Below are 13,992 nucleotides of genomic sequence, written 5' to 3'. Positions count from 1 at the left end.
GGAGCTGAATCGATGGTAGACGGGAAATGGAAATACTGGTGTGTGTGTTTTGGACGGTAAAATAAAGACACATTGTATCTTATGTCTGTAATAATACTACACTGAGTGTACAAAACATTATGCTCTTTCCATGACATAGACTGACCAGGTGAATCCAGGTGAAAGCTATGATCCCTTATTGATGTCACTTGTTAAGTCCACTTCAATCAGTGTAGATGAAGGGGAGGAGACATGTTGAATAAGGATTTCTAATCCTTGAGACAATTGGGACATGGATTGTGTATGGTTGCCATTCAGAGGGTGAATGGGCAAGACAACATATTTAAGTGCCTTTGAACGGGGGATGGAATTATGTGCCACCGGTTGTGTCAAGAACTGGAAGGATTCAACTGTTTCCTGTGTAAATCAAGAATGGTCCACCACCCAAAGGACATCCAGCCAACTTGACACCTGTGGGAAGCATTGGAGTCAACATGGGCCAGCATCCCTGAGGAACGCTTCGACACCTTGTAGAGTCCATGTCCCGACCAATTGAGGCTGTTCAAAAGGGCAAAAGTCGGGGAGTGCAATTCAATATTAGGAAGATGTTCTTAATGTTTTGTACACTCAGTGTATGTTGCTTATATACAAATGGGCATCGTTACAATATACAGAACTCATTTTCTTCTGTGGGATGAAGTCAAAATGTGTTCTATGAAAGCAAGATGTATACTATTGCATGGTGATTGATGACATTTATATACTTCTGATGTTTTGATGTTAAAGTGGCAGTTGATGCACTTACATTCTGATGGCACCTTATCGCTTAGTGATTTGTAATAACTGTCTAAAATCTCAAAGTTCCTCTGGTTTATCCTCTCTTGCAAAGAGATGTCTCCGAATCTGTACAGGGAGAATGAGAATTTGAAAGGACAAGTTAATCTGTACAGGGAGAATGAGAACATGAAAGGACAAATTAATCTGTACAGGGAGAATGAGAATGTGAAAGGACAAGTTAATCTGTACAGGGAGAATGAGAACATGAAAGGACAAATTAATCTGTACAGGGAGAAAGAGCACCTGAAAGGACAAGTTAATCTGTACAGGGAGAATGAGAACATGAAAGGACAAATTAATCTGTACAGGGAGAAAGAGCACCTGAAAGGACAAATTAATCTGTACAGGGAGAAAGAGCACCTGAAAGGACAAATTAATCTGTACAGGGAGAAAGAGGACCTGAAAGGACAAATTAATCTGTACAGGGAGAAAGAGCACCTGAAAGGACAAATTAATCTGTACAGGGAGAAAGAGCACCTGAAAGGACAAATTAATCTGTACAGGGAGAAAGAGGACCTGAAAGGACAAATTAATCTGTACAGGGAGAAAGAGCACCTGAAAGGACAAATTAATCTGTACAGGGAGAAAGAGCACCTGAAAGGACAAATTAATCTGTACAGAGAACCTGAAATGACAAATTAATCTGTACAGGGAGAAAGAGCACCTGAAAGGACAAGGTAATCTGTACAGGGAGAATGAGAACCTGAAAGGACAAGTTAATCTGTACAGGGAGAATGAGAACCTGAAAGGACAAGTTAATCTGTACAGGGAGAATGAGAACATGAAAGGACAAATTAATCTGTACAGGGAGAATGAGAACATGAAAGGACAAGTTAATCTGTACAGGGAGAATGAGAACATGAAAGGACAAGTTAATCTGTACAGGGAGAATGAGAACCTGAAAGGACAAGTTAATCTGTACAGGGAGAATGAGAACATGAAAGGACAAATTAATCTGTACAGGGAGAATGAGAACATGAAAGGACAAGTTAATCTGTACAGGGAGAATGAGAACCTGAAAGGACAAGTTAATCTGTACAGGGAGAATGAGAACATGAAAGGACAAGTTAATATGTACAGGGAGAATGAGAACATGAAAGGACAAGTTAATCTGTACAGGGAGAATGAGAACACGAAAGGACAAGTTAATCTGTACAGGGAGAATGAGAACATGAAAGGACAAGTTAATCTGTACAGGGAGAATGAGAACCTGAAAGGACAAGTTAATCTGTACAGGGAGAATGAGAACATGAAAGGACAAATTAATCTGTACAGGGAGAATGAGAACATGAAAGGACAAGTTAATCTGTACAGGGAGAATGAGAACCTGAAAGGACAAGTTAATCTGTACAGGGAGAATGAGAACATGAAAGGACAAGTTAATATGTACAGGGAGAATGAGAACCTGAAAGGACAAATTAATCTGTACAGGGAGAATGAGAACCTGAAAGGACAAGTTAATCTGTACAGGGAGAATGAGAACCTGAAAGGACAAGTTAATCTGTACAGGGAGAATGAGAACCTGAAAGGACAAGTTAATCTGTACAGGGAGAATGAGAACATGAAAGGACAAATTAATCTGTACAGGGAGAAAGAGCACCTGAAAGGACAAGTTAATCTGTACAGGGAGAAAGAGCACCTGAAAGGACAAATTAATCTGTACAGGGAGAAAGAGCACCTGAAAGGACAAATTAATCTGTACAGGGAGAAAGAGGACCTGAAAGGACAAATTAATCTGTACAGGGAGAAAGAGCACCTGAAAGGACAAGTTAATCTGTACAGGGAGAAAGAGCACCTGAAAGGACAAATTAATCTGTACAGGGAGAAAGAGCACCTGAAAGGACAAAATAATCTGTACAGGGAGAAAGAGCACCTGAAAGGACAAGTTAATCTGTACAGGGAGAAAGAGGACCTGAAAGGACAAATTAATCTGTACAGGGAGAATGAGAACATGAAAGGACAAGTTAATCTGTACAGGGAGAATGAGAACACGAAAGGACAAGTTAATCTGTACAGGGAGAATGAGAACATGAAAGGACAAATTAATCTGTACAGGGAGAATGAGAACCTGAAAGGACAAGTTAATCTGTACAGGGAGAATGAGAACCTGAAAGGACAAGTTAATCTGTACAGGGAGAATGAGAACCTGAAAGGACAAGTTAATCTGTACAGGGAGAATGAGAACATGAAAGGACAAATTAATCTGTACAGGGAGAAAGAGCACCTGAAAGGACAAGTTAATCTGTACAGGGAGAAAGAGCACCTGAAAGGACAAATTAATCTGTACAGGGAGAAAGAGCACCTGAAAGGACAAATTAATCTGTACAGGGAGAAAGAGGACCTGAAAGGACAAATTAATCTGTACAGGGAGAAAGAGCACCTGAAAGGACAAGTTAATCTGTACAGGGAGAAAGAGCACCTGAAAGGACAAATTAATCTGTACAGGGAGAAAGAGCACCTGAAAGGACAAATTAATCTGTACAGGGAGAAAGAGCACCTGAAAGGACAAGTTAATCTGTACAGGGAGAAAGAGGACCTGAAAGGACAAATTAATCTGTACAGGGAGAAAGAGCACCTGAAAGGACAAGTTAATCTGTACAGGGAGAAAGAGCACCTGAAAGGACAAGTTAATCTGTACAGGGAGAAAGAGCACCTGAAAGGACAAATTAATCTGTACAGGGAGAAAGAGCACCTGAAAGGACAAGTTAATCTGTACAGGGAGAAAGAGCACCTGAAAGGACAAATTAATCTGTACAGGGAGAAAGAGCACCTGAAAGGACAAATTAATCTGTACAGGGAGAAAGAGCACCTGAAAGGACAAGTTAATCTGTACAGAGAACCTGAAATGACAAATTAATCTGTACAGGGAGAAAGAGCACTTGAAAGGACAAATTAATCTGTACAGGGAGAAAGAGCACTTGAAAGGACAAATTAATCTGTACAGGGAGAATGAGCACCTGAAAGGACATGATTATTGTCTGTCTTGTCCCTCCCTTCCTCCTCCCCTCCAGAACTTTAGTATTGAGGGTAGACTGATTCTTTTCTGCTGGTCAATTAATCTGTACAGTGAACCTGAAATGACAAATTAATCTGTACAGGGAGAAAGAGCACCTGAAAGGACAAATGAATCTGTACAGGGAGAATGAGAACATGAAATGACAAGTTAATCTGTACAGGGAGAATGAGAACATGAAATGACAAGTTAATCTGTACAGGGAGAATGAGAACATGAAATGACAAATTAATCTGTACAGGGAGAATGAGAACATGAAATGACAAGTTAATCTGTACAGGGAGAAAGAGAGAACAAGTCTACAGTAAACCTGTTGTCCTCCACGAATGACAGAGCGCTCCTTCTTATGTCAGTTAGTGACAATTATTGCATCATTTAATTTTAAGTACTGAAATGATATAGGTCGTAATGGGAGATATGCTTGTTCAAAGTTTGGTGGGGGAAAAAGTCTAATTAGCAGAAAAACCAATGGAGGGGGGGACCTTATAGGTCCTTATGAGAAACGTGTTGGTCATGAGAGGCTGCATATATGAATCACATTTTATGACGGAACAGGAGACATGCTTGTTCAGTTTGGAATGTCAGTTGATTACTATAGCACCCCCCGTTATGGCAATCAGTGTGATTTTGAAAATGCCGGATCTCTATGGCATGGCGCATCATTTACCCAAGTCTGAGATATCACATGTGAGCAATGTTCTACTGGATGGAGACAGATCCACAGACCCCCTCCACAATGAAAGTACAAGTTGCGGGTCAGGGAGACTGATCGTGTGCATTCCAGAAGTGACTTAGCTCTGGCAGTCTTCAAATGATTGCAATACATGACCACTAACACAGTTTCTTTCTGAATGTGAGCCTAACATCATCGTCACGATATCCTGTCTCAAACCAGGCTTACTGGCTGGATAGAAACAATCCTATTCGATGCTCCAAAGGCGATAACATTACACTGGGTGACAATGACCTTGGGAGCATGATGGGAAATGACTCTATAGACAACATCATCTCATCCAAAACAAATGTTTTTTTCTCCCATAGTGTGTAACAGAAGAAACTGAGGGATCAGTAAAGGCTGGTTGACTGAACTTCTACTTCAGTCAAAATGTCACTTAATCATGAACTGATGTCAATGGGAGAATAAGTGAACATTTGTAACTAAAGTGGAAGATATGATTCGCCCGTAAAAGAGAAAAGTGTTCCGGTACCTGTCTGCTATTGTCTGCTGTTCGTTGATTCCCACGTTGAAGAGCACCGGGTAAACCTGCAACGCCTTGCCCTCTTTGATCTCATGGGGTAACGTCTGGAAGGCCAGCCGTGGTAATGGCACTTCTACAGTATAATGGTCGCTGGAGGGACGTAGGCGGGAGGGAGAGAGGGAAGGAGAGAGGGAGAGGAAGGGAGAATGGGAGGAGGGGAAAGAGAGAGAGAGTTGGAGGTACGAAGGAAGTTAGGAAGGAAAGAAGGAAAGAACAAAGGAAGGAGAGAGGGAGAGGAAGGGAGAAGGAAGGGAGAATGGGAGGAGGGGAAAGAGTGAAAGAGAAAGTGTAAACAGTGATTTGATATGCGTGGACATGAACGCATCACATACCAACTGTGAAGCACTTCACACCCATTATTTTAACACTTCTAATCTGAGCACAAGCCTGAACAGAGGCTTGGTGGAGTCTGAAGTTACAGTAAGTAGGGTGGTGTCCACACAACTTTCACTGGGCCTTGACATGGCACTGATTGGTCTGATAGTATTTCTTCACTATTTATCACCCATCTGACAGGTTTACACGTCAGCATTGAGACAAAAGTGTTGCAACTCCTGTTACTGAGATACAGGATCAGTTGTTTAAACAAACACAGTCAGGCTTCAGTGGGATATTTCCAAATAACGAAATAATGACAACCAAATGTCTCACTTGGATTTTTTTTAATGATCTGCTATACAATATTTTTAGTGTCATGCAGAGAAAAGCTCCTAACACAAATCATCTTTATTGATATAGGCTTGGTTGCCTATGTGTTTAACTTTTGACTCATGAGTCACGACCAATCAAAAACAGGTGTTTTATTTTTTACAATCGACTTGAAGTAGATTAGCCTGGATAACAGGAAATGGCTCACTGTAAGTCATGTGGAAGCTAACCTATTCATTATTGTCAGATGGAAAATAAATGTTTTTAAGGACATTTCAACCCTGGTTACCTCCCAAATTCCCTGCAGTATGTCTACTGCTTTCGGAATAAGTAGACTACCATCTACACCACCTCAATCAGTAGGTAGAATTGGTTAAATTGGAAAAGCTTAATCTCGGTTAACCCAGAACTAAAGTCTCATGTAATTGGTCAGCTGCTCGATTAAGTTCTGGGTCCATACATGTTAAGAGAAGAGATGCTAGAACTAGGAGCGGAACCAGAACGGGGAGCTCCACCCTCTCTATTTGCAAGTTACAGGCTAAATGTGCCCTCCCCATTATAAAAAAAAAAAAACATTTTCCTCCCCAATTTCGTGGTATCCAATTGTTAGTAGTTACAGACTCATTGCTGCAACTCCCGTACGGACTCGGGAGAGGGCGAAGGTCGAGAGCCATGCATCCTCTGAAACATGACCCTGCCAAGCCGCACTGCTTCTTGACACAGTGCACATCTAACCCGGAAGCCAGACGCACCAATGTGTCGGAGGAAACACCGTACACCTGGCGACCACAGGAGTCGCTAGTACAAAATGAGACAAGGATATCCCTTCTGGCCAAACCCTCCCTAACCCGGACAACGCTGGGCCAATTGTGCACCGCCCCATGGGCCTCCCGGGCGCAGCTGGCTGCGACAGAGCCTGGGCTCAAACCCAGAATCTCTGGTGGCACAGCTAGCGCTGTGATGCAGTGCCTTAGACTACTTCGCCACCCGGGAGGCGCACTCCCCTTTCTAAATTTGAAATAGGCTAACACCTGCGAAATCATGATTTGTCCAAATAACCAGTGACGAAAAACCCAAACACAGGAACCACTGCTACTCATTATTCCACCCATCACATTTCTCGCTACCAGTTATGTTTACTGAGATCTGTCCAAGAGATAATATGAAAAGCTATACACCTGATACATCTGATAAAACAATTTGCCAAGTTGGATCAATAATAATGTATTACAGTATGATATGATGTATGAAGTCCCCAAGCTGATCTCAAAAAAAAAAAACTATTTCACACTATGTAATCTCCCATGTAATGACAAAACCACTGGTTAAAGGATGCTGGGTAATAGAGTCTCACCGCCTGCCGATGACTACAGGTTGCAGGTCACAAGGGTTGTCTGTCTTGGCCTGGGTGATCTTGAAGGCCACCCGGTGCAGGTCTGAGATGCCCACCTCCATGTCCTCCAGCATGCCAATCTCCTCACCTGTAACAGCAGCACCAATTAGTCAATTAGAGGTTACTTCCTGTTCACTTGAAGTAGACAATCTGTTCGGGTCATAGTAGGAGAAATACACTGGGCAACAAAACGGGCAATAGGGCCCAGTTGCATAAAACAACTTAAGTTAATTTCCCCTTATCATTTCCCTTAAAGTTTCCTTAACTTTAAGTCAATTGCACAAATAATTTGAAGGTGAATTCCTTCTTAAATTAAGTGAAAAGTTAAGGGTGCCCATGAGGTCCATAACTGCTTCATTCAGTATGGATATCAATGTAAACAGCATTTAGAGAGGTGATTGTTACTTAAATCTGCCCTGGTTACAGAAGGAAAACATCAACCAGCTAGCTACTTCGCTAAACAATGGAAGATTAACAATTTATAGCTACAAAGCTTGCTGGCTAGTTAGCTAGATGCTCTGTAAACTAGCTTGACGTACTAGAAAGTAATATAAACAAGTTCAGAAGATAGTAACTACATGAAGTGCTTTGTTATCTTCTGAGGCATTTCAAAAAAATCTTGTCTTGATCGTAGAAGTTCTCTCTCTTTGATGAGACTTTTAGTCAGTGAATCAGGCCGTCTCCATGGTAACCAGATAATCTGTCTGCAGTACATGCCTTCAAACTATCCCTTACAAAAATGTACCATGGTACCACCATTCATAACCATGTTAATCTTATTGTATTTTCACTAATACCATGGTACAGTCTTAATCTCGGAAATGTACCATGGTACCACCATTCATAACCATGTTAATCTTATTGTATGTTCACTAATACCATGGTACAGTCTTAATCTCGGAAATGTACCATGGTTTTAGCCTTGAAGTATTATGGTACTACCATGAAATTATCATTGTACCTAAATATGACCATGGTATTGCTTAATTTATACTATGGTATAGATCTGAATCATGGAAATGTACCGTGGTTTTAGCTCTGAAGGATGATGGTACTGCCATGCACCTATATAATAACATAGCATTGCCTAATTTATACAATGGCATAGAAGTGGATCATGGAAATATAATGGTTTTAAACTGCATTACACATTCTATCATGGTAATGCACATTTATGACAAATGGTACCATCTTTATTAATTGTGCGTTACTGTATAAAAGCACGTTTTACAACTTCCTGTGTTCTTTGTTAGTCTTGAAGGACCTTTCAAATGGGGAAATCCTTTAGGTAAAAGTTACTCTTAGACACAGATCTCGGATGAGCTTACCTTCCCTCAATAGGGGTGTAAATGCAAAAACAGACCTTGGATCAGTGTGTAAGACAGTAGACCTTTGACCCTACTAGAGTACTCACTGTAGGTGCTTAGCAGGCTTTCAAACTGTGCCACCAGGCCCACTAGGTGGAGCTGCCTGAGGAAGCCCTTATCCTCCATCCCCGCGTACAGCCTCATGACGAAACCACACGCCAACGCAGCTAGCTGCACACACACACACACACACACACACACACACACACACACACACACACACACACACACACACACACACACACACACACACACACACACACACACACACACACACACACACACACACACACACACACACACACACACACACACACACACAGGATTCAATTAAAAAGCAACACGGCACATCGTCAGGGTTCTATCAAAAAGCAACACGGCACACTATATAATTCATCCACATCATCCATTTATATATATTTTTTTATCTCTGTATCCAGTTGGGATACAATGCAGAGCTGTACAGAGCCCTCTGCATTGTTACAACATTTAAGAGGTGCATGACGATGTGGTACAGAGCTCGACTTGGCCTCTGCGTGCCTCTGGAGGCTCCATAATTGCCTCACACCTTCCATATGGAGCCTCCGACCACATTTTCAGATCAAACATACATTGGCTTTTAGTCTAGGCCTTCGCAATGGGTTAATTCACTGAGATGGGCACAATTATATTTGTCTTTGTGTAATTACAGAAACACTTGGCTAAAAATAAATGCAGAGGCCCATGTCATTCCAGTCAACTAATGGGGTTCAGCCCTAATTCACACAAAAGCCTACCGCCCAACTGTGGACTGAGTTGACCCCCTGCTGCAGAGATTATGTATGGAACATTATGACATCCTAATGCATTATCAGCTGATAAAAGACTTGTTTATCTAGGTCACAAAGTAATTCAAACAATCTCTGAATGTAATTTTCTTGCAAGTAGTCTGAGCTGCTACCGGATCAGTTTCAAAGACTTGCTGGATCACTTCCAATTACTGCATTATGTTAGGATTAGGAGCTGTGCTTCAGTAGAAACATTGTCATGTTTTGTCATTTATTATCTTGTCTTGTCCCTGTGCTTCCCATTCTATTCGTTTCCCTCTGCTGGTCTTATTAGGTTCTTTCCCTCTTTCTATCCCTCTCTCTCCCCCTCCCTCTCTCACTCTCTCGCTCTCTCTTCTCTCTATCGTTCCGTTCCTGCTCCCAGCTGTTCCTATTCCCCTAATCAATCATTTAGTCTTCCCACACCTGTTCCCGATCCTTTCCCCTGATTAGAGTCCCTATTTCTTCCTTTGTGTTCCGTTCCTGTCCTGTCGGTTCCTTGTCTAGAATTCACCGTGCTGTGTTTGTGTATCGCCCTGTCGTGTCGTGTTTTCCTCAGATGCTGCGTGGTGAGCAGGTGTCTGAGTCTGTCTGGTTCAAGTGCCTTCCCGAGGCAACCTGCTGTTCACCTGCTGTTCAAGATCGAGTCTCCAGTTTGTCCTCGTCATTTCGAGTGAAAGTTGTGTTTTTTTGTTTGTAATTACTTTACTGGATTAAAGACTCTGTTTTCGCCAAGTCGCTTTTGGGTCCTCTTTCACCTGCATGACAGAAGGAACCGACCAAGGAATGGACCCAGCGACTTCAGACGCTCGTTACACTGCCGTCGAGATCCAAGGAGCCATGCTCGGCAGACACGAGCAGGAATTGTCTGCTGCTCGCCATGCCGTGGAGAACCTGGCCGCTCAGGTTTCCGACCTCTCTGGACAGTTCCAGAGTCTACGTCTCGTGCCACCTGTTACTTCCTGGCCTGCCGAGCCTCCAGAACCTAGGGTTAATAACCCACCTTGCTACTCCGGGCAGCCCACTGAGTGCCGCTCCTTTCTCACGCAGTGTGAGATTGTGTTCTCTCTCCAACCCAACACATACTCTAGAGAGAGAGCTCGGGTTGCTTACGTCATTTCACTCCTTACTGGCCGGGCTCGAGAATGGGGCACAGCTATCTGGGAGGCAAGGGCTGATTGCTCTAACAAGTTCCAGAACTTTAAAGAGGAGATGATTCGGGTTTTTGACCGTTCAGTTTTTGGTAGGGAGGCTTCTAGGGCCCTGGCTTCCTTATGCCAAGGTGAACGGTCCATAACGGATTATTCTATTGAGTTTCGCACTCTTGCTGCCTCTAGTGAGTGGAACGAGCCGGCGCTGCTCGCTCGTTTTCTGGAGGGACTCCACGCAGTGGTTAAGGATGAGATTCTCTCCCGGGAGGTTCCTTCAGATGTGGACTCTTTGATTGCTCTCGCCATCCGCATAGAACGACGGGTAGATCTTCGTCACCGGGCTCGTGGAAGAGAGCTCGCATCAACGGTGTTTCCCTGCTCCGCATCGCAACCATCTCCCTCCTCTGGCTCAGAGTCTGAGCCCATGCAGCTGGGAGGGATTCGCATCTCGACTAAGGAGAGGGAACGGAGGATCACCAACCGCCTGTGCCTCTATTGCGGAGTTGCTGGACATTTTGTTAATTCATGTCCAGTAAAAGCCAGAGCTCATCTGTAAGCGGAGGGCTACAGGTGAGCGCAACTACTCAAGTCTCTCCATCAAAATCCTGTACTACTTTGTCGGTCCATCTACGCTGGACCGGTTCGGGTGCTACATGTAGTGCCTTGATAGACTCTGGGGCTGAGGGTTGTTTCATGGACGAAGCTTGGGTTCGGAAACATGACATTCCTTTCAGAGAGTTAGAGAAGCCTACGCCCATGTTCGCCTTAGATGGTAGTCATCTTCCCAGTATCAGATTTGAGACACTACCTTTAACCCTCACAGTATCTGGTAACCACAGTGAGACTATTTCTTTTTTGATTTTTCGTTCTCCGTTTACACCTGTTGTTTTGGGTCATCCCTGGCTAGTATGTCATAATCCTTCTATTAATTGGTCTAGTAATTCTATCCTATCCTGGAACGTTTCTTGTCATGTGAAGTGTTTAATGTCTGCCATCCCTCCCGTTTCTTCTGTCCCTACTTCTCAGGAGGAACCTGGCGATTTGACAGGAGTGCCGGAGGAATATCATGATCTGCGCACGGTCTTCAGTCGGTCCCGAGCCAACTCCCTTCCTCCTCACCGGTCGTATGATTGTAGTATTGATCTCCTTCCGGGGACCACTCCTCCTCGGGGTAGACTATACTCTCTGTCGGCTCCCGAACGTAAGGCTCTCGAGGATTATTTGTCTGTGTCTCTTGACGCCGGTACCATAGTGCCTTCTTCCTCTCCGGCCGGGGCGGGGTTCTTTTTGTTAAGAAGAAGGACGGTACTCTGCGCCCCTGCGTGGATTATCGAGGGCTGAATGACATAACGGTTAAGAATCGTTATCCGCTTCCCCTTATGTCATCAGCCTTCGAGATTCTGCAGGGAGCCAGGTGCTTTACTAAGTTGGACCTTCGTAACGCTTACCATCTCGTGCGCATCAGAGAGGGGGACGAGTGGAAAACGGCGTTTAACACTCCGTTAGGGCATTTTGAGTACCGGGTTCTGCCGTTTGGTCTCGCCAATGCGCCAGCTGTTTTTCAGGCATTAGTTAATGATGTTCTGAGAGACATGCTGAACATCTTTGTTTTTGTCTATCTTGACGATATCCTGATTTTTCTCCGTCACTCGAGATTCATGTTCAGCACGTTCGACGTGTTCTACAGCGCCTTTTAGAGAATTGTCTCTACGTAAAGTCTGAGAAGTGCTCTTTTCATGTCTCCTCCGTTACTTTTCTCGGTTCCGTTATTTCCGCTGAAGGCATTCAGATGGATTCCGCTAAGGTCCAAGCTGTCAGTGATTGGCCCGTTCCAAGGTCACGTGTCGAGTTGCAGCGCTTTTTAGGTTTCGCTAATTTCTATCGGCGTTTCATTCGTAATTTCGGTCAAGTTGCTGCCCCTCTCACAGCTCTTACTTCTGTCAAGACGTGTTTTAAGTGGTCCGGTTCCGCCCAGGGAGCTTTTGATCTTCTAAAAGAACGTTTTACGTCCGCTCCTATCCTCGTTACTCCTGACGTCACTAGACAATTCATTGTCGAGGTTGACGCTTCAGAGGTAGGCGTGGGAGCCATTCTATCCCAGCGCTTCCAGTCTGACGATAAGGTTCATCCTTGCGCTTATTTTTCTCATCGCCTGTCGCCATCTGAGCGCAACTATGATGTGGGTAACCGTGAACTGCTCGCCATCCGCTTAGCCCTAGGCGAATGGCGACAGTGGTTGGAGGGGGCGACCGTTCCTTTTGTCGTTTGGACAGACCATAAGAACCTTGAGTACATCCGTTCTGCCAAACGACTTAATGCCCGTCAAGCTCGTTGGGCGTTGTTTTTCGCTCGTTTCGAGTTTGTGATTTCTTACCGTCCGGGTAGCAAGAACACCAAGCCTGATGCCTTATCCCGTCTGTTTAGTTCTTCTGTGGCTTCTACTGATCCCGAGGGGATTCTTCCTTATGGGCGTGTTGTCGGGTTAACAGTCTGGGGAATTGAAAGACAGGTTAAGCAAGCACTCACGCACACTGCGTCGCCGCGCTTGTCCTAGTAACCTCCTTTTCGTTCCTGTTTCCACTCGTCTGGCTGTTCTTCAGTGGGCTCACTCTGCCAAGTTAGCTGGTCATCCCGGTGTTCGAGGCACTCTTGCGTCTATTCGCCAGCGCTTTTGGTGGCCGACTCAGGAGCGTGACACGCGCCGTTTCGTGGCTGCTTGTTCGGACTGCGCGCAGACTAAGTCGGGTAACTCTCCTCCTGCCGGTCGTCTCAGACCGCTCCCCATTCCTTCTCGACCATGGTCTCACATCGCCCTAGACTTCATTACCGGTCTGCCTTTGTCTGCGGGGAAGACTGTGATTCTTACGGTTGTCGATAGGTTCTCTAAGGCGGCACATTTCATTCCCCTCGCTAAACTTCCTTCCGCTAAGGAGACGGCACAAATCATTATCGAGAATGTATTCAGAATTCATGGCCTCCCGTTAGACGCCGTTTCAGACAGAGGCCCGCAATTCACGTCACAGTTTTGGAGGGAGTTCTGTCGTTTGATTGGTGCGTCCGTCAGTCTCTCTTCCGGGTTTCATCCCCAGTCTAACGGTCAAGCAGAGAGGGCCAATCAGACGATTGGTCGCATACTACGCAGCCTTTCTTTCAGAAACCCTGCGTCTTGGGCAGAACAGCTCCCCTGGGCAGAATACGCTCACAATTCGCTTCCTTCGTCTGCTACCGGGTTATCTCCGTTTCAGAGTAGTCTGGGTTACCAGCCTCCTCTGTTCTCATCCCAGCTTGCCGAGTCCAGCGTTCCCTCCGCTCAAGCGTTTGTCCAACGTTGTGAGCGCACCTGGAGGAGGGTGAGGTCTGCACTTTGCCGTTACAGGGCACAGACTGTGAGAGCCGCCAATAAACGCAGGATTAAGAGTCCAAGGTATTGTTGCGGCCAGAGAGTGTGGCTTTCCACTCGCAACCTTCCTCTTACGACAGCTTCTCGTAAGTTGACTCCGCGGTTCATTGGTCCGTTCCGTGTCTCCCAGGTCGTCAAT

At 44.7% G+C, this 13,992-nt stretch overlaps 1 protein-coding gene across 9 annotated transcripts in view; it reads right to left on the bottom strand.

The window, feature by feature from the left end:
• LOC124001345 (type II inositol 3,4-bisphosphate 4-phosphatase-like) overlaps positions 1 to 13,992 on the bottom strand; it is a 282,847-nt gene that overhangs the window by 16,329 nt on the left and 252,526 nt on the right. For 8 of the 9 annotated variants that reach the window (XM_046308066.1, XM_046308067.1, XM_046308068.1 and 5 more), the window contains 4 exons: positions 8,544 to 8,667; positions 7,091 to 7,217; positions 5,038 to 5,178; positions 785 to 882 (listed from right to left, as the gene is read on the bottom strand). In XM_046308066.1, coding sequence (XP_046164022.1) covers positions 785 to 882; positions 5,038 to 5,178; positions 7,091 to 7,217; positions 8,544 to 8,667 — 490 coding nt within the window. The remainder of the gene's footprint in view (positions 1 to 784; positions 883 to 5,037; positions 5,179 to 7,090; positions 7,218 to 8,543; positions 8,668 to 13,992) is intronic. The other variant, XM_046308075.1, reaches the window with a different exon arrangement.

Source organism: Oncorhynchus gorbuscha, linkage group LG17 (genome assembly GCF_021184085.1).
Source record: "Oncorhynchus gorbuscha isolate QuinsamMale2020 ecotype Even-year linkage group LG17, OgorEven_v1.0, whole genome shotgun sequence".
In the NCBI taxonomy this organism is placed as follows: domain Eukaryota; kingdom Metazoa; phylum Chordata; class Actinopteri; order Salmoniformes; family Salmonidae; genus Oncorhynchus; species Oncorhynchus gorbuscha.
This window is presented reverse-complemented; position numbering and strand designations above follow the sequence as displayed.